General features: G+C 35.4%; 2 protein-coding genes across 4 annotated transcripts in view; both read left to right on the forward strand.

Moving 5' to 3' along the window:
• The first annotated feature begins 823 nt into the window (after positions 1-823).
• On the forward strand, positions 824-8798 carry LOC109072254 (alpha/beta hydrolase domain-containing protein 17A). Of its 3 annotated transcripts, none has more exons than XM_042718985.1 (6): positions 824-1031; positions 1903-2210; positions 2261-2432; positions 3383-3577; positions 3675-3854; positions 4860-8798. In XM_042718985.1, the coding sequence occupies exons 2-6, from the start codon at positions 1928-1930 to the stop codon at positions 5077-5079; spliced, it is 1050 nt and encodes a 349-aa protein (XP_042574919.1). In that variant the 5' UTR covers positions 824-1031; positions 1903-1927; the 3' UTR covers positions 5080-8798. The 3 variants fall into 3 exon arrangements, with proteins under 3 accessions (XP_042574919.1, XP_042574920.1, XP_042574921.1); XM_042718986.1 differs by having other exon boundaries at positions 825-1031; positions 2267-2432; XM_042718987.1 differs by lacking the exon at positions 824-1031 and having other exon boundaries at positions 1908-2123; positions 2228-2432.
• An 8993-nt stretch (positions 8799-17791) lies between these two features.
• LOC109074133 (semaphorin-6B-like) overlaps positions 17792-20776 on the forward strand; it is a 115701-nt gene continuing 112716 nt past the window's right edge. The window contains exon 1 of the mRNA XM_042718967.1: positions 17792-18272. The gene's annotated coding sequence lies outside the window, so the exon portion shown is untranslated. The remainder of the gene's footprint in view (positions 18273-20776) is intronic.

Genomic DNA, 20776 nt, shown 5'->3' on the forward strand with positions numbered 1-20776 from the left:
TTACTTATTGTGAAGTGTTGTATGAATATTTTGTTTGGGATTGCTCTAATATTCGAAAAAACAGCACTCTTATTTGTGTGATATTGCCTAAGTAAATTTTTTGCCCCCATATATAACATTATATATATATATATATATATATATATATATATATATATATATATATATATATATATATATATATATATATATATACATGTAGCCTTTATTTTTACACTAACCTGGAGGCAATATTACTTTGCATTTATTTATTTTTTATTTATTTATTTTTTAACCCAAAGCAACAACACACATTTTGTTGCTGGCAGTGTTTTACTTAAGGGCACAATGCTGATAAAATGTAATTTCAAGGACTCTGTGGTTCCTGAATCAACCTTGAAGAGGTATCAACCTTTATTTATTTTTGTCACATCTGCTGTTGCAATGAATACTAGATAAGGAAGTAATTTGAGATAAGAAAGGCCTATAACAGAGGCCCAACGTAACTTTTTTTTTAGTTAAAGTGTTTATTTGTGTTAAATTGTTTGTTCTTTTTCTTCTCACACATTACAGGATGACGCCGAGTGATCCCCCCAGGAATGATCCCCAAATTAAAACTTTGAATAAACTATTTTATTTGTGATTACAAGGTCAGATACATTAATAAAAACAGCCAAAAAAAGCAAATGTCGTTTTAATACATATTTAATAGTAATATTGAATTAGTTTTATTATTTGTTATATTTATACATATTATTAAATAAATTAAGATTTTTAAGTAAGTTTACCTTTTTCCAACTCATCTTCCATATTAAACTTTTCCGGTTAAAGGGCTTTTATTGTGAAATGCGACACATCCGGCGCTGCCTTCGTTTTTTTGCCCGACAGATGAAAACATCAGTGTTGGGTGCTAATGCCGGGCTGATTCCTGCCATAATCAACAAGATGTTTGTCATCCTACTGATTGTTTCTCATCAATACGGATCAAACTGTTAGCGTTTACTTTGTCTGTAGGTAGCCAAAGCCCATTTTGTATTACTAAACCCTTTTTGGTAAGTGATGTCTTTGATTTATTTAGCCAGAAATCCAGCTAGTGCTAACACACTAGATATTGATACATACTAGCTGGAATATTCTTTTGAAATTCATTATTTATGATCACGTCAAGAGTAAAATAATGCACTGTTGTAAATCATTTTTATGCATGTGATTTGCAATTATAATACACTTGTGCAGTGGATGCGTTTTCGTATATTGTGCAAATGGTGTGTGTATATTTTGTATTTTATATTATGTGATATTTATTTTATGTTAAATTGTACCATGCAGTGTTACTAATATTTATTTGATGTTAAATTGTACCATGCAGTGTTACTAATGCATATCTATCTATCTATCTATCTATCTATCTTTTTAATATATTTGAATCATATTTCTTATTTTATTTATTTTTATTTCTTTGTAAATCACGTTTTTGCTTACATGCATTGGGGTCCAAAGATCAGTCTGAGATCACTAGTGGATTTTTATTTATTAATTTATATTTTAATGCATATTTATTTGCATGACTAGATTCAAAACAAATGATTTTACAATTCCCTAACTATTTGTGAGTTTTGCTGCTTGGCGAAACTTGTTTTTCTAGGTTAAAATCAAAGCTAAAATAATCTGTCATTTTAGTTTTGTGATTATGTGGGCAGCTCACCTGACCCCGATGCAGCTTTAATTTCTGTGCCCTGTTAAAATGTCTCTAAAGGTTAATCGCACTGTCTTGCAATGACCAAATCAACATTTGCCTTTAATCTAAATGTCAACCCTCCTTAACATGAAATGACATTCTCCCTTGGCTGGATTGCTTTGTTGGCATTGGCTTATGTGAATGATGTTGAAATATGATAATTAAACCCGTGCAATCTTTTACAGGATCTTTAATTTCCACCATAAGAAAATGAACGGCTTATCCATCAGTGAGTTGTGCGGCCTGTTCTGTTGCCCGCCCTGTCCGAGCCGGATTGCAGCGAAGCTGGCCTTCCTGCCCCCGGAGCCCACCTACTCTCTTCTGCCAGACCTGGAGTCCACCTCACCTGTGACCTCTAACCTTGGAGCCTCAGGTTTGCGCTCCCGATTGGCTGGAGGTGCTGGAGGTGCTGCGGGAGTAGCAGGAGTAGCAGGAGGAGGAGTAGCGGGAGTAGCGGGAGTAGCAGGAGTAGCAGGAGTAGCAGGAGGAGGAGGTCAGGTTTGGGATGAGGAGTGGGAGCAGGAGTAGCAGGAGTAGCAGGAGGAGGAGGTTTTGGTGACAGAAGTGGAGAAGGCCGATGGAAGCTGCACCTCTCTGAGCGAGCAGAGTTCCAGTATTCCCAAAGGGAGCTGGACGGAACCGAGGTCTTCCTCACTCACTCCAGCCGGGGCAATAGAGTGGGATGTATGTACATCCGCTGTGCCCCATCCGCAAGGTGAGGAAGGATCAGCTTAAGATGTTAATATAAAATCCTTCTTTGTAGTCTTCTCACCCAAGCCTTTAAAGGCCCATTCACACCAGGAACGATAACTATAATGATAATGATAAAGTTTTAAGTTCAAACCACAACCATAATGATAACAACACAGTGGAACAAGTTGAAATCATTTTCAAAACTATTTGCTAACACTTTACTTAAAGCCTTTATATATAATGTATTATAAAGGTAGTTTTAATGCATGAATTATGCCTTCTAATGCACCTTATAATGCATTGTAAAATCTGTGGCTCAGTGGTAGAGCATTGTGTTAGCAGTGCAAAACGTTGTGGGTTCAATTCCCAGAGAATACACATACTGGTAAAAATAAAATAAAATGTATAGCCTGAATGCACTGTAAGTAAAGTGTCTGCTAAATGCAAAAATGTACATAAATGTAAATGTATATATAAAATAAAGAATCTTGTGTCTTTTAGTTTTCCTCCAGGGATGAGATTATTATATGATTAAGTAAGTTGATGATAAAATCCGATTAAAAGTTGAAAAAATCCGGGCTGGTAGCTTCAGTAAAAGCATATACCATTATTAATAACCTTGTAGCTTACAGTAGGTCTGTTTTTAAAGGTTTGTAAGTTGTTTAAAATCAATTCCCCATGGAGATTTATGTGGAAACTAATGTTTTTTTTTACTGCTTTACTTTATAATACAATTTTAAACATACAGACTTAAAAAAGACAGAATTTAAGCTTATACAAAATGCATACTGATTAATTGATGGAGATGACTCTAGTGTTAAGTTCTGTATCTGTATAGATGTCAGAATTATATTGTTGTATCTCTTCCTCTTAATCAAGAAATGATATTAATTTGCAGTGTTCGGACAATTAGTTCTCACAATCCATTTAAAGCCAGTCCTCTAAATCTGTCCCTGTTTTTGTGCTCTACAGGTACACTGTGCTCTTTTCTCATGGTAATGCTGTGGATCTCGGTCAGATGAGCAGCTTCTACATCGGTCTGGGCACTCGTATCAACTGCAACATCTTCTCTTATGATTATTCTGGTTATGGGGTCAGTACAGGGAAGCCATCGGAGAAAAATCTGTATGCAGACATAGATGCTGCGTGGCATGCTTTGCGCTCAAGGTATGTCAGAGACTAGAAAGCATGCAGTTGTACTGGTGCTGTATTAAGATTTAGTGTTTATTATTTAATGTGTGGAATCACTTCTGTGTTGTCTCAGGTATGGCATCAGCCCTGAGAATATAATCCTTTATGGGCAGAGCATTGGTACTGTGCCCACCGTGGACCTGGCGTCCCGTTATGAGTGTGCTGCCGTGGTACTTCACTCACCCCTCACCTCAGGGATGAGGGTGGCATTCCCTGACACCAAGAAGACGTATTGCTTTGACGCCTTCCCAAAGTCAGTGAGCACTGAAAACCTTCTTCTTTGCATGACAAAGATGTTCTTAACACTGTGGTTTAGAATAGTAGAATATATTATAATAGGTCCTGCACTAACTCTAAAGGAACTCAACTGAGGTGCGGTCATAGGTGTGCTTATAGTCTTCAAACATGGCTCATCCATTCAGAATTAAGAGTCGTACATTTCCATAAAGAGGAAAAAATTGAATTCCCTTTCTCTCTTAAATTTAGCAATAGTAAAAAATCTGCTACTGTATAGTATGAAAGATTTGGGCTTTATTAGCACTGCTTGCAAGATATTATTAAGTCAGAATGCTTTTGAATGGCAGTCAATAGAGAAACTAGCTTTTTGACTACAGTTATGGTACTATTGTACTATTTTTACATTGCTCTGGTAAAAAAAAATATTTTATAACCTCTTTACTAACTAAAGGGGTAGTTCACAAAAAAATAGTTTTTGTAATTTATTCACGCACATGTTGTTCTGTTTATGTATGACTTGTGTTCTGTGGAATAAACTACAGTTTAAAACTCAATAAGAATTTTAGAAACTAATACTTGTATGCAGAAACTATGCATTAAATTGGTTAAAACTGACATTTATTAAGCAATGCACCTGTTTTCAACATTGATAATAATAATAAATGTTTCTTGGGCATAATATCAGCATAATATCATATTAGAATGATTTCTGAAGGATCGTGTGATATCAATGACTATAATAATGATAGCTTCGCATCACAGAAAAGTTACAGCTACTGTAAGATTTCAAAATTTAGTGCTTAGACTGATAGAAACTATTTTCATTGTTATTATGACCAATTCCCTGTGAGTACAATTGCCCTGGAAAAAAGACCAGTGAGTTCTTCCAAATGTCCTTTTTACAATTCACAAAAGAATAGAAGTCATACAGATATTGAAGGACGTTATGGAGAGTAAATAGTGGCAGGATTTTGTGGACTGTTTCTTTAATAACTCTTTGTTGTGTCTTATCCTCCCTTAGCATTGAGAAGGTGTCTAAAATCTCATCTCCGGTGCTGATCATCCACGGGACGGAGGATGAAGTGATTGATTTCTCTCATGGTCTGGCCCTGTTTGAGCGCTGCCCGAAGGCTGTGGAGCCGTTGTGGGTGGAAGGAGCCGGGCACAACGACATCGAGCTCTACAGCCAGTACCTGGAACGCCTGCGTCGATTCATCAGCCAGGAAGTGGCTGCACAGTAAATGCACCCTTCATTACGCTCATGTCAACAAATCGTTGACATATATGGAAAGCAAACAAACAGAATCTGCTTCTGGAGGGTTTGTTCTTCTGTAAACTTTCGACTTTTATGTTTCTATCAGCCTGGAGCTGAGTTTTCTACTGAGAAGACACCTTGACTTCACACCCAAAAGATCTGAATGTGTGAGCGTCTGCATCGGTCTCAGGACCTCAGTTCGTCTGAGGCACTCGCAGCTGATATGGCTTGTGATTTATGTGACCAGGACATATGAAATGACTGATATCTAATATCTTTATGAAGCTGTTGTGGGTGTTTATGTACTTTCTCTTTTGTTAGTTCTCGTTGGTAAGCATAAGACCAGTCTGTTTTAAAATATAGCATCATCATCTTTTTTTAGACAAGGACTCTCTGCTGGACAGATTGTGTGTGTGTGTGTGTGTATTCAATATTTTTTATACCATCTGCTGTGTGTATGAATGTGGTTTCATTGAAACCTTTTTTTCTGATGAACTGATCTTCATCAGGCATCTCGAGATACACTACCGGTCAAAAGTTTGGACACACCGAGTTTGATTTTCATGATCTTAAAAACCTTTTGATCTAAAGCCTTCTGCTTAAATGCTTAATATTAGCGGTGTAGACAAATATACATTGTGCCTACTTAAGAATTTCTTTACAAAACTAAAATCTTAATGAATCATCTTTTTTAATGGACATGTCAGACCAGATCAGACCAGTGAAGCAACCAGCAACCGTCCACCGTATACATACAGACATCTTCAGTACAGTTTAAAAACCCTCCCAGCATGCTGCTCATGAAGTTGACGAATGTCCAGAGCTGGAATCTAGACAAAGAAGAAGAAGAATTGTAAGCCATTTTAATAAAAAAAATATTTTTTCTTTAATTTGTGTTATTTAATTTTTTTTTTTACTTTTCTGTTATTCTAATAAAATAGTCATAACAAAAATATTAATAGATGTTTCCAAAATTTTGACTAGTAGTGTAAGTCCATACCAGTTTTGTTTCTCCAGATTTTAAATTTTTCTTTTAGCATTTTTCCCTTTGCTTCCCTGTCATTTTTAAAAAAGTAGTTTGGGACCCAAACACTGTTTTTAAAGATCTGGGTAGAGCTGTACTGATACAATAAAAATATATGGGAATACACTGCCATTCAAAGTTTGGGATCAGTGGATTTTTTTTATTATTATTTTTTTTTTTGTTTTATGAAAGTAATGGTTTTATTCAGCAAGAGTGCATTAAATTGATCAAAAGTGATCGTAAAGACATTCTCAGTGTTACAGAAGTTTTCTGTTTCAAATAGAAATAGAAAAAATGGAGTTTAAACATTTTATCATCAATATTAAATCAATATCAGTTATCAAATTGGCATATTAGAATGATTTCTGATGGCTCATGTGAGACTGAAGACTGGAGTAATGATGATGGAAATCCAGCTTTGCCTCAGGAATAAACTCACTGTTTTCTATTTGACTCTATTTTAAAATCTATTTTACATTGTAATAATATTTTACAATATTACAGTTTTTACTGTGTTTACTCTACTGTGTACCTTATAGAGCAAAAGAGAATTCTTTAAAAACAAAAAATCTTACTTACCCCAAACTTTTGAACAGTAGTTCCATCAAGATTGTGTTGATCCGTCTGTCACAATTTATTTTTTGTTCATGTATTCATTTATTTCATTTATATGTTTAAGAAGAAACAGATTGTCTACATAAGCAAAAACTCTAAAACCAGAGCTGCTTCCATAAGACAAAAGTGAAGTAAAACGTGTGGGAGAGATTAAAACTCTTCCCTGGTCCAGTTGATATGATATTGTGATTGTGATGCATCAGTGTATTGAGTTGTGAAATATGTATCACAATGTAGTAGTTGGCATTTCCAGCCTCAAAAATGGGGACTGAATTTGTAAATATTTCAATTTCTGATCCTTTTTCCCACTTTTTCCCCATGCACTGAATTGTGGCGGAGGTTAATAGCCGTGATTTTACCCACTGTGAGGACCTGACCTGAACGACAGGAAACCTCACGCCACACCCAAAACATCACATGTTCTTCCCGCATTCACTTCTCTTAGCTCGTGCACGTTGATGTAATGATGCGTAAATGAACTCTGACCAAGTCAACCCCAGACTGATGTGTGATTGACAGTTTTCTGAGCCGCCTTAGAATGGGGTCGTGACCTCCATCCACCGCTGACCTCTTGTCTGTGTTTATGTCTGCGAGAGGAAGAACCGTGACAGGTTTTTTTTTTTATATTACCACATGCCAGGTCATCAAATCACATTACCGTCGTCGTTTTTGCTATTTCCAATCGCAGTTTGTATATTGAGCTATTTATAGCGGTAACTTCTCTCACAAACAAGCCTCGCTGTATTAGACATGCTCTTATGTGGTCAATGGATATTTAACATGAACTTCCAGATCTATTTTTATAAGGTTGACAAGTCTTTGCTATAATATGAACAAACCTTTACTGTTTAAGAGCCATTTTTAAAGGGATAGGTGTGTCTTTGTAGCCTGGACATCTAGATTGTGTTTTGTTTTTTGTTTTTTGGACTTAGTGATAGTTCACCCAAAAATGAAAATCTGATTTCATTTCTTCCGTGGACCATAAACGGGTCATTTTTAAATATTATAAACCATATAGTGACCAAAAGCTCAGAGATGATGATGATGAATTGGTGAATAACCACTCAAAAATGAAAATCTGTCATTATGCATCTGGTCACTATATGCTTTCTTTTTATGAAAAAGCAGAGAGTTTTTAGGTGATCTATTTCTTTAAAAGGACATCGCAGCATCTTTAACATCTAGTTTGCTATATACCTCTCTTAAGGTCAGTCGATTTTTCTCCTGATGTCTGTAATTCTTAAGACGGTTTTTAAGACTTTGACATTTTTAAGATCCCAACTCTTGTAAAAAGCAGTGTGTACTCAGGAACATTTTCATTTGTTTGGTTGACAACACACTGCATATTGGTCCTCAAATGCTGCCAGTAAAACGAAACCTGCTTTACATTGATCTTAGGAACAACAGACTGCAGGAAAAATCATTTGTCATGTTGACATCTGTGTCATAATGAGCATAGCAAACTTTGTGTTAAAGCAGGTGTGTGCCACTTTCAGTATGCATGTAATAGATAAGATATGAAAAGAAAACTGACTAATTATAGCGTGTGAATTTCAGTGTATATTATATGACTTTCCGAAATTAAATAATTCATGTTAGCCTAAAAGGATGTTAAGGATGTTTTTTTTTTTTTTAGAGCTGTAATGAAAAGGGTTAGTATTCACATCTCTGTACAACCGAGCAATAATGTCAAAACCTTTGACTGGGAGAGTTGGATAGATTTATCAGACTCACACAAAACTCCACGATGATCATTTGAAGGGTCTTTGCACTTTCAGTGACACAGCACAACCTTATCCGAGAACTCTAAAATACTCTATGCCGACTCAATTTTGTATAGCGATATAAAGCTAATTTGCTGTATTTCTAGTCACACTAAGTCACATACCTGTTTCGAGATTTGCAAGAAAATTTCTGTATATTACCAGGTACATGTCTGTATAAAGAGGTGATAGTGTGTCCCCGTATGATGTAAGATGCTTCGTGTGTGTTGGGTAATGCTTTCATTTTTTAGCTGGAAGATGTAATGTACTGTGGTTGAGTAATAAAGGAAAGCTATAAAGTTACAGTGTATTTTTTACTTTTATATATATTTTATTGAATGCAAATTAGATGTTCATTAAAGTAGCATATATTTTACAAGATTGAATCAGACTTAAAATTTATTTAAACTTAGAAATAGTTTAGCCTCTTGTCCGTAGACAACACTTTTGTCAATCGGTTCTGATCATGTCAGAGTATTTAATATGAGCTGATGGACTGATGGTTGTCCTTTAACTGCTTTTATGCCACATTATTTTGAGCACAAAACTGTAATGCAATAAATGTTAAATGGAATAATCCAATATGCTGGCCTAAAAAGGACTCTCTATGTAGTACTGGGAAGGCCAATTAATTTAATGAATTAAAAAAAAAATGAATTAACTTTAACGCTTTAACAAAATTAATATGTGGCATTTACAGTGGTTTTGGAAACAAATGCTTAAAAAATACTGCTCTTTTAACACTGAAATGTTATTTTTGTATAATTGAGATACTGATGTCATCTTTATTATTAATATTTTAAATTAGTTAAAAGTTTTTATTTTGGTTTTAATTAAAGCTTAAGTTCATTTTTTAGAGTATTTTATGTATATCTATATAGACTTTGTTCATTTTTATTTTGATTTAGTTTTAGTTATTTTAGTACATCATTAAACTTAATGAAAATGACATGTTGACTTGGCAACTAGCTGAAAAATAATGAAAAAAAAAAAAAAAAAATTGCATAACTTTCCAGCCTTGGAAAAAAAAAAGTTAAAAAGGTAATTGTGACCTTTTATCTCAGAATTTTTTTTCTCTTTTATCTCACAATTTGGACTTTTTTTTCTCTCTCTCTCTGGATTGCGAGATGTAAACTGAGATATGAACTAAAAGTTTTCATAGTAAAGCATCCTGTGGCAGAAACAAGCTTCCACACAAAATAAAAAAGGAGTATAGTTTTAATATATTTTATTTAATTTTAGTTAGATTTATTTTTATTAAAACTTTTTTTTTAAACTTCATTTTGTTTGGTGTAAATTAATCTGTTCATATTTAATGCTATTACTCTAACAGATGTTTTGTGCCAGGTAGGCCTACCGCTCTGATTGCCAGAAATTTAATGTTATATATATTTAGGAAGAAAAAGGTTGTCATAAACAGAATTTGAACAACACCAAAAACTTGCTGCTGGCATTTGCATCTCAGAATAATCTTCCCAATGCACTCTAAGAATGGACATCATGTCAGAATCTGCGTCAGCACTAGATGGCAGAGTCTCTCTGTCTTCAGCACGATGCAGCACCGCTGTCTGAACAATCTTCACATCACACCCACAGTCAATAAACCTGTTTATGATGTTCAGTGCTATCTCCAGGGATACCTTAATATGTGTCTATTTTTACCTGCTCTATAGCATTACTTATTAAAATGGTTTGAAGCTGTTGAAGATAAAAAGCACTTATATTAAATGGCTCCCTTCAAATAAAATCTGCTCAAAGCTCCAGCATGGAGTTTTCTGTTCCCTTCAACTATCACAGCTTGATGTGCAGAATCAACGGTAAGGAAGTTGATTCTCCGAAAGTGTAAAATGTGGTTTTGTGTCTGATTGCTTTGTTTGTTTGTTCATCCCTCCCTATCATCTCAACACAGCAACGGTGGCTCAAAGAGACATGAGTTTACATTGATTCAGCCTTATTTAGCAGACGCTTTTATCCAAAGCAGCTACCAAATGTTTGAGTTTGGGGTTATACTATTCATTCCCACCAGTGGAAGAAAGCTGAACCTGTTTTATTTATTTTGTATTTTTTTGCATTTTTGCACTTCAGGTTTAAAGGATTTCAAATGAATCCTGTAACAGTCCATTTAATAATAATCCATTTAAATCTTTCCCCAGCTGCAGCTCTTAATTCTCATTTCTTATGCTAAGTGTGCCATCAGTGAGTTAAAGAAATACAGTAGTTTACTCAAAAAGGGAAATTTACTCACTTAAGATGTAGATTAGTTTTTTTTCTTCATTATAGCGGATTTGGAGAAATGTACCATTTTATCACTTGCTCACTAATGGATCCATTGCAGTCAATGGGTGCCGTCAGAGGAGATTCCAAACAGCTGATAAAACATTACAATAATTTACAAGTAATCCACATGACTCAGTCCAATCAGTTAATGTCTTGTGAAGCAAAAAAGTTGCATGTTTGTAAGAAACAAATCCATCATTATGACTTTTTTTTTAGATATATAATTCGAACCATTGCATCTGTCTATACGAGTCCTCTATCCATAATATTACTTCCTCCAGTAAAAAAATAAAATAAAATAAATTATCCCGTCTGAATCAGGAGAGATATTTGCACAGATCAAGCACTGTTTACCAGCCAAAACAGTTCAGAACAAATACTTTGTTGGATTTATATGTTAGAGGGCAACAGACAATGGACTTTTTACTGGAGGAAGTATTATTATTATTATTGATTATGGACTCATATGTTAACCAAAAGTGACAGTCTGACATTATATTGATTTAACGATAGATTTGTTTTTCACAACCACACATCTCTGCTTTTCACAAGATGTTAACTGATGATTGATTAATTGGAGTGGTTTATGGATTACTCATGGATTACAGTGGTGTTTTTATCAGTTGCTTGGACTCTCAATCTGACGGCACCCATTCACTGCTGAAAATCCATTGGTGAGCAAGTGACATAATGCTACATTTCCTGAATTTTCTAATGTGATTTGAGAGCAGTGTACAGACTTTTCATTTTCGGCGACCCATTTTATTGACATAAATTGCTACAATGTTGTGGTGTGGCCTGCTGGCTTTTGTAGTGATTTGCACATAGGTTTTCAATTTTGCAGGGTCTGTGCTAAAAACACTTTCTGGAATGATTTGCCACTGACCTGTGTCCAATTTGTAGATGTCAGAATCGGATACTTTTCCCCTGTTCCATATCAAAGCAGCATCTGTTTCAATGCTTGCCTAAAAATATCAGCGTAATGGTTTCCTGATGCTCATCTCCTCAGCAACAGAAGCAAGGGTGATGAAAACCTGCCTGACAAGAATATTACTAAAAAGTGTTCTCCCCCCTCTCTCTTTTTTCTCTTTGATCGCAGTTTCGTTGGGGGATATTTGGGAAACTGGGCTTTCAGAGTCTTGTTTTCAGGCCTGAAAAAATATTTGCATTGCACACTTGAAAAGGGCTTGTTTTTTCAGTTTTTTTCTACAATTGAAACTCTTTTGTTACTAATTGGCCAGTTTGTCTGATTTAAGCATTGCTATTTGATGTGAACAACCCTTGAGAAATGCATGCATGTGCTTTTGATCCTGTAGTTCAGTGCATTTGTAATCTTTTGAGTGCATTTTAAACTTTAATGAGTCACATCATACTGGCGAATATATCAGACTCTGAAGCAAAAATCCCACACATCTCAGTGAATCAGCCGAGAATCCATCTGGAAAATCTGTTCTGCGTGTGTGTCAGAAAGAGGAAAGCAGTACCGTCTATGCTGCTGAGTCACCTGAAGTGTTGAAATGATACTTGCATATATTTTCTCTGTTTTAACATATGAAATATTAGACTGCCTGGATTATTTAGGCTCTTCATTTTGTGGACCGTTATTAATGCTTTTTTAAAAAACTTCTTTGACTGCAGGTTCAATCTAAAATCATCAGTATAGAATTGCAGTTAGGGTTGGGTCAACAGTATATTATATTATGTTATATTATACAAACCCGATTCCAAAAAAGTTGGGACACTGTACAAATTGTGAATAAAAACAGAATGCAATGATGTGGAAGTTTCAAATTTCAATATTTTATTCAGAATACAACATAGATGACATATCAAATGTTTAACCCTCTGGAGTCTAAGGGTATTTTTGGGGCCTGGAGAAGTTTTGTCATGCCCTGACATTTGTGCTTTTTTCAGTTTCTTATAAATATCTAAATGGCTTAAGTCTAATCTCACTGTAATCAGCACAAACTAGGCTATAATAATATGTGAGCAGCATGTATGTACATGATTGTGTTTTTGAGAAAAAAAATTTTATGCGTGGTTAGTGAAAAACTAAAAATGTTAAATCACTTGAATAAGGCAATAAAACACATACAGAAAATTGGTTCCCAGGAATTTTGAGAACTGGAGCTTGTAGCCTAGAATTTTTTTTTTCTAAATGATGTGAAAATCATCTTGTTTACTCACTTACAGAAAACAATATATTGATTTTAAATTTTCTAAGACACTTTTTGTTGGTAAAAGTCATATGGCGAGTAGGCGTCAACTATCATGAATTCACACCTGAGAAGACAAAGGCCTGCATAATGAGCTGCATAATGAGCCATTCAGTCAGCTGTGTCACTGAGAGGGATTGAGTTACAAGAAAGAATGTGAGGACAAAATAAATCTATATAATTTGATGTTTGTAGTTTATTTAGAATATATTTAATTATCCAACAACATAATTTAATATTCACTTGTGAGTGCAGTTAAACAGTTTATTAGGAAAAATCAAAGCTGACTTTCAAACTGAATTTTTTGCATCATTACTCCAGTCACACAATCCTTCAGAAATCCTTTTAACAATCTTATTTTCTACTAAAAAAACATTTATTGTTATTATTATCATTATTATTATTATTATTTATTATTATTATTATTATTAATGTTGAAAAAGAGCTGAGAATATTTTTTTTTTAGGTTTTTTAGGGGGGATAAATTGAAAGAACAGCAATGATTGTTACATTTGTTACAGTTACATTATTGGTACATTTATATTATTTACATCAGCTTTTGAATGGTATAGTAGTGTATATTGTTATTGAAACTTCATAATATTTCACTTGATTATACATTTAGTCAGGAATTATAGTTTTGGAAAAAGTCTTTGGAAAAAGTCTAACTAGTAAAAAGGTTTACACGTTATGTGAAAACTAGTACAAGTATATAAATCAATAAAAAGAGACTTACTCATGTTTATGATCTTGCTGATAAAGTGCTTATTCTTTTTTCTGAGGAAATCCAATCTCAAATCCATCAACCCACATCACATCTTTTTTGGGGTGAATTATGTCTTATTCCTCTCATCGCGAAGAGAAAACAGTAAAATAATAAAAACTTGAAGAACAGTCTCGCTGCGTTGTCTTCTGTTGTGTGGGCGTATTCAAAAGCCGCGCGCTTCAGTGAAACATTGAATCTCAAAAAGCGCGCTCGGCGCGCGGGGGCGTGGTCGCATATAAGATAATGAAGGGAGACGTGAAAACCGGACATCGCGTTGTTTTCATATGGATTACTTTATCACAGAATATTTGTTTTCAGCAGCACTTGTTTAGTTTAAAAGTAGTAGACATGTCAGGCTTTCTATAGATATCTCTCTCATGTCTCTTCGTTGAGTATTCACTGAGTTACAGTTCATTTTAATGACGCATTTGTATCTGAAGATCAGCGCAGACAAAGGCTGCAGACAGCACTCCTTGTTTGTTATCTTTATTTTATAAGTGCACAAAGTTTTTGTTATTATGTCTGTATACAAAAAAAAAAGTAGACCCTTTACAGATTCGATTGATGTATTGCACTTATCTGGACGATCAAAACTGAAAGTGTAATTTAAGTTCTTTTCGGGGTTATCAGGAGAAAATACCCCAAAACGCGTATACGCGTTAATCGACTCCAGAGGGTTAAACTGAGAAAATGTATCATTTTAAGGGAAAAATAAGTTGATTTTAAATTTCATGGCATCAGCACATCTCAAAAAAGTTGGGACAAGGCCATGTTTACCACTGTGTGGCATCCCCTCTTTTTATAACAGTCTGCAAACGTCTGGGAACTGAGGAGACAAGTTGCTCAAGTTTAGGAATATGAATGTTGTCCCATTCTTGTCTAATACAGGCTTCTAGTTGCTCAACTGTCTTAGGTCTTCTTTGTTGCATCTTCCTCTTTATGATGCACCAAATGTTTTCTATGGGTGAAAGAGTCTGGACTGCAGGCTGGCCATTTCAGTACCCGGATCCTCCTTCTACGCAGCCATGATGTTGTAATCGATGCAGTATGGGGTCTGGCATTGTCATGTTGGAAAATGCCAGATCTTCCCTGAAAGAGACGACGTCTGGATGGGAGCATATGTTGTTCTAGAACTTGGATATACCTTTCAGCATTGATGGTGCCTTTCCAGATGTGTAAGCTGCCCATGCCACACGCACTCATGCAACCCCATACCATCAGAGATGCAGGCTTCTGAACTGAGCGCTGATAACAACTTGGGTTGTCCTTGTCCTCTTTAGTCCGGGATGACATGGCGTCCCAGTTTTCCAAAAAGAACTTCAAATTTTGATTCGTCTGACCACAGAACAGTTTTCCACTTTGCCACAGTCCATTTTTTAAATGAGCCTTGGCCCAGAGAAAATGCCTGCGCTTCTGGATCATGTTTAGATATGGCTTCTTTTTTTGACCTATAGAGTTTTAGCCAGCAATGGCGAATGGCACGGTGGATTGTGTTCACCGAAAATGTTTTTCTGGAAGTATTCCTGAGCCCATGTTGTGATTTCCATTACAGTAGCATTCCTGTATGTGATGCAGTGCCGTCTAAGGGCCCGAAGATCACGGGCATCCAGTATGGTTTTCCGGCCTTGACCCTTACGCACAGAGATTGTTCCAGATTCTCTGAATCTTTGGATAATATTATGCACTGTAGATGATGATAACTTCAAACCCATTGCAATTTTTCTCTGAGAAACTCTTTTCTGATATTGCTCCACTATTTTTCGCCGCAGCATTGGGGGAATTGGTGATCCTCTGCCCATCTCGACTTCTGAGAGACACTGCCACTCTGAGAGGCTCTTTTTATACCCAATCATGTTGCCAATTAACCTAATAAGTTGCAAATTTGTCCTCCAGCTGTTCCTTATATGTACATTTAACTTTTCCAGCCTCTTATTGCTACTTGTCCCAACTTTTTTGGAATGTGTATTTCTCGTGAAATCCAAAATGAGCCAATATTTGGCATGACATTTCAAAATGTCTCACTTTGAACATTTGATATGTTATCTATATTCTATTGTGAATAAAATATAAGTTTATGAGATTTGTAAATTATTCCATTCCTTTTTTACTCACAATTTGTACAGTGTCCCAAGTTTTCTGGAATCGGGTTTGTAAGTATGTAATATATACTATAAGTATATAGTATACTATATATGTTAAGTTATATTAGATTTTTTGTATTATATTATGTTTTGGTTTGATATGTAACATCAGAGTAATCCATTAGTATTGTTTTTGTTTTTTTGGAAAGAAATTAATACTTTTAATATTTGATTTTTAACTATTTGTTCATCAAAAAGTCCTGAAATAATGTTTCACGTTTCCACAAAAATATGAAATTGTAATAATATTTTACAATATTACTGTTTTACTTTATTGTTGATCAAACAAATGCCAGCTTTAAGTGTGAAAAATGGAAATGTAAAATGTGTTTTATTTCGAAACTTTCTCCAATAGGTTGTTGGAGTCCAGGTTAAATTACACATTGGTAGGTAGATAGGTCTTTGGTGAGGCGGTCTGTGATATGAGCTGTGTTTAAAGTGAGATCACAATGACAGATTATTTTATGTTCATTAACTGGTTCGGTCTGTTGATGTCTTTTGTTGCTTCAGCAGGTGCGGCAGTCAAAAACCAAACACAGATGGTCCAAAGCATTATCTGAGAAGAGCCTTTGTTGTCCACATGGTGGTGAGGATTCTCGCTTTAAATAAACTGAAATTAAATAATAAAAGTTACCCTGACACATATCCTGGAGTATATTTGGTCCCTGTGCATTAGTCGCATGCATATTCACCGACAATAACACAGTTTTTTTTTTTTTTTTTTTTTTTTTTTTTTTTTTAACATATTTGCTTATGCAGTAAGGATTCTACATCTGAAGTGTGTAAAACTGCATATTTTTCTTCTGTGGAACACAAAAGAAGAAAAACACTGAACTAAACAACATTATAGAGACCACTTACATTGTGGAGCAAAACAAAACACTAAGACATTTCTCAAAATATCTTCTTTTATGTTCCACAGAAGAAAGTCAGTCATACGGGTTTGAAATGACACAAGGGTGAATAAATAATGAGTAATTAGAATTTTGGGGTAAACCTTCTATTTAAGAACATAGAGGAATCCTTTGTAGGATTCTTAAGGTTTATTTATTTTTTATTTTGCTGAAGTTGATGATTCTGTATATGGGTGAAAACTAAAGTAGATTATTACAGACAATAAAAATGTGTTTTTATGTAATTAATATAAATTTTTAAGAGTGTAATCATAACTAGCTTTATTGTATAGCAGTAGAAGTCTAAGGAGGGTGCTCTCGAGTAGCTATTAAAAGTCATATTGCTCAGAAGACTTAATGAAGATGTAGGCCTAAAATACATTTAATTCAAGCAGTGACTTTGTCTCAGATGTTTCTCTAGAAACCACATAAGACACAAACCAAATATGTTCACATGGAATTAATATGGGTACAGATCATTTGGTCTTAAACCAGTTTGATGAGATATACGTCAGTTCATACTGAGATATGTAATATTGAATACGGTTTAAGACATTGTTGAGATCTTCACTGAATCTCAGAGGACGTGTGAAATTAATAGGGTGTTTTTCTCAGGGGAAAATCCATTCTTTCTATTTGCTCTCCATTTAATCTATAGGTGAAACAATTGAGATATTAATTAGATCTAATTATCCGAGTGTGTATACGTTGCCTAACTGAATGAATGTGTGTATGTGTGTCTGTGAGTGCTTGTGTGTGAGGGAAAGAGAGAGAGAAAGAGAGAGAGAGAGATCCATCCATCCCCCCTCTTGGATGGTTAGGTGCTTCAGTCTGAAGCCCGGGGATCGAAGCTCGTGTTTACGCAGCGCTCGGCGTCTCACCGGTTGATGTAAATATCAGTTTATACGAAAGCAGAACGCACAGACGGATTCTTGAGCACCGCCAAAGGAACCGCTGGAGAGACGCTCCGCTCCAGACTGCAGGGGTGTGTGGGGTTTTTTTAAATACCCAAAACCATTTAAGGATCCTCAGACATTGATATCTTCATATGCACGTGAATCCTCTGCATTTGAAAGGCTTTCAGCGGGCGGACACACACGCTGCGCTGTGCGTCTTAGCAGGACTGCTCTTTTGGACCCGTGCCACGGTTGTCTGTCTCCGTCCGTTCACCCAACCACACCTACCCGTTATATCCTCACCGAATTACAGCAGCGGCGTCCGCACACCGGATCCCGACAGATCCCTTCGCGAAAGGGACATTGTGTCTGCGTGAGCCAGTGGAAGAACGCGGATCCACTGCGCTATAACGCCCGGTGCGCACCGGACCCGCTCAAAGACCCCCGCGTTGGACCGATATGTCAGCCCAGTGCGCGTGATCGCTTTGGAGGAGAGGCAGGTGAAATTATCAGCTTTGTCCCGCATCCTGCGCCAAGAAGGAACGCATCACCTTGAGGATTTAAACGCACCGACATCCAACTTACCAGGTGAGCAGCTCAGTCATATTAACGATAGATTTAATGCACATCAGAGTCAGAAATTAACTTTTTAAAAATATTATTAGTAGGTAAATTAATTGCAGTGGCATTTGGTCAGGATTTGAATTGCTGATTTCATCACAAACACTTCATGTTAGCTCTGCAGAGGCGCTGAAGCCATAATTATTGGCCTAAAATATTAGCAATAGTCGAAAAATATAAAAAAGGATGAATTACATAAATATATGGAGCTCTTTAGGGCATTTTTTTTTTTTTTGCCCTAAACCCTTGTTAATGTCTGACCATGGTGCCTATTGGTCTTGTAGAAGGTTCATCAAGTCATTGCATCCACCCTAGTCATAAAATCCTGGAGGAATATATGATTAACGTTTGGTACCAACCTTAATGGGATCCAGTAAGAATCCTTTAAGAATCAAATCCAGCTGGATGAACTGAAATTCTTCCGGGATTTTTGGGGATTAAACGTGTCTGTTGTATATGAGGGCTCTACTTATTGGAATGGAATAATGTCTTGCTATTGGGCAGTTAAAGGAAATCACATGGAAGCTGAGAGTTTGTGAAAGATTTTCTTTACATTCCTTTTATGAAGGCATTGGTTCTATTGGTGATGTAAAAGTCTTATTAGGTAACATTAGTTTCTGAAAGACCACCATAAATCCTTAAGATGGTAAATCAAGTAATATTAAGTCAATATATACACCCTATTCAAGGAGAAATAGATACTGGATATATATTTGGAATTGGAATTTGAAACCAAAAATAGGAGCAGGATTATAAGTCTTGTACTGAATTCATGTTTTGCTGCTGGACATTTTAAAGGAAATCACATGGATTCTTTACGATTCTATTGATGGTCTGAAAGATGTAGTTTTTGTTTGTGTGATGGCTCATTTTGAAAGAAATTTCCACTTTGAAATCTTTAGAATTGCTTTTAAATCATGATGGAATTCTGTTTGCATCCCTTTAGGAAATTTAGCTGGTTGATAAGGCTCTTTTTCATCTCATTCAGGGCTTGTTGGCTCTCAGTAGCATCTTTCATAGGTCATGCATCCATATCTTGCAAAATTGTTTAGTTTCTAATTCACGTGAGCGATCTGATGTGGTGTGGCTTTCATTGGTTCATCGTTCTATTGTTGTGAATGTATGCACACTTCAGGGCCGCTGATGCTTCATAATTCTGCGGCTCTTGCTGGTAATAAACAAACCTCTCCAGTGCCAGGCTTATGTAAAGCACGTTTCGCATGTCAACATTGTTTCTGAAGACAAAGCTTTCATATATTGTCTAGGAGGATAGGGGATCGTTTCATCGTGTGCTTTGGGATATACATGCATGACTGAAATGCAATCAACACCTGAATTTGACTTTTGTCCTTTGCGTTCTACATGTGATGATTGTTGGGTTTGTTGCTCTTGTAATTTTGCATAATTTATAACCTTAGTTAAGATGAACTGCTCCCTTGCTTCCATGGAAAACTAGCAATTTCTAAGGCAAATTTAACTAGGAATTAACTTTAAAATGCTTTTATAGTGGTACCACGGTACAGTGAGGCTGTCAGAAGGTAATACCATGGTATACACTGGAAATGTATATGACCACTCTCATACAAGAAGCTTTCAGAATCTGTCTTTTTAATGGATTTTAAAAAAAATTATAACAAATGGTGTCAAGTTATAACACCTTTTACAGTTTATTTTTTGGGGGGCTAACAAAAAGGGTCAATCCGCTTACATTAGTTAATGCTTTATTTTATTTATTTATTTATTTATTATAATTTATTTATTTTATTTTATCCACGACAACAAAAAATAATTATACATGGCAATATGTAAAATGTGCCAAAAATTTAGTCAAATTGGCTAATTTGCATCCGTAGTCCTAAGGCGAGTTGATTAGAAATCATGCATTAATGATGCATTTATTAATAATGTTATTTTTTATATTTACTAATACATATTTAACATTTCAAGTTATAAATGAACACATGTATATTGTCAGTGTATTCTGAATAAACAATGAACAATAGTAGTTTACATTAAAAATGACTGTTAATAAGAACTGTAAAAAGGTTATTTATTTTTCCATTCAGTTTCAGTTCATGCATTAAAATATTACAATATTAATATATATTATTAATTCTTTTTAGTACTACAAAAAGGACTGAACCAGCTATGTACAATGACATGACGAAAAGGACCTAGAAGAAAACCGCCACGTCTCTCCATGAGGCAGTATCTTCCTGAGAAAGACAGAAGTCCTACACCAAGAATTAGCTGGCCTGTAACTGCCTGTTGTTTTTCTTTTTGCTGACATGTTGTCTTTGGCCTCTTAGGCACTGCATGATTTATTTATATTATTTATTTATTTTTACACATAGGTTCCATGACTTTGAAAATAAATCATATGTAAGGACAGACTGGAGACGTGCGGCGGAGAACAAAATGTTTAGATAGACGATAACATCTACAGATAACAGTGGAAACGTACACTAGCT

This window comes from Cyprinus carpio, chromosome B2 (genome assembly GCF_018340385.1).
Source record: "Cyprinus carpio isolate SPL01 chromosome B2, ASM1834038v1, whole genome shotgun sequence".
NCBI lineage: Eukaryota > Metazoa > Chordata > Actinopteri > Cypriniformes > Cyprinidae > Cyprinus > Cyprinus carpio.

Bases quoted from the DNA above. Each gene is read 5' to 3' on its own strand.
- LOC109072254 (XM_042718985.1), top strand. From the start codon at position 1,928: ATGAACGGCTTATCCATCAGTGAGTTGTGCGGCCTGTTCTGTTGCCCG. The intron at 2,211-2,260 runs GTCAGGTTTGGG...GAGTAGCAGGAG, and splicing joins AGGAGTAGCAGGAGGAGGAG to GAGGAGGTTTTGGTGACAGA. The intron at 3,855-4,859 runs GTCAGTGAGCAC...ATCCTCCCTTAG, and splicing joins TGCTTTGACGCCTTCCCAAA to CATTGAGAAGGTGTCTAAAA.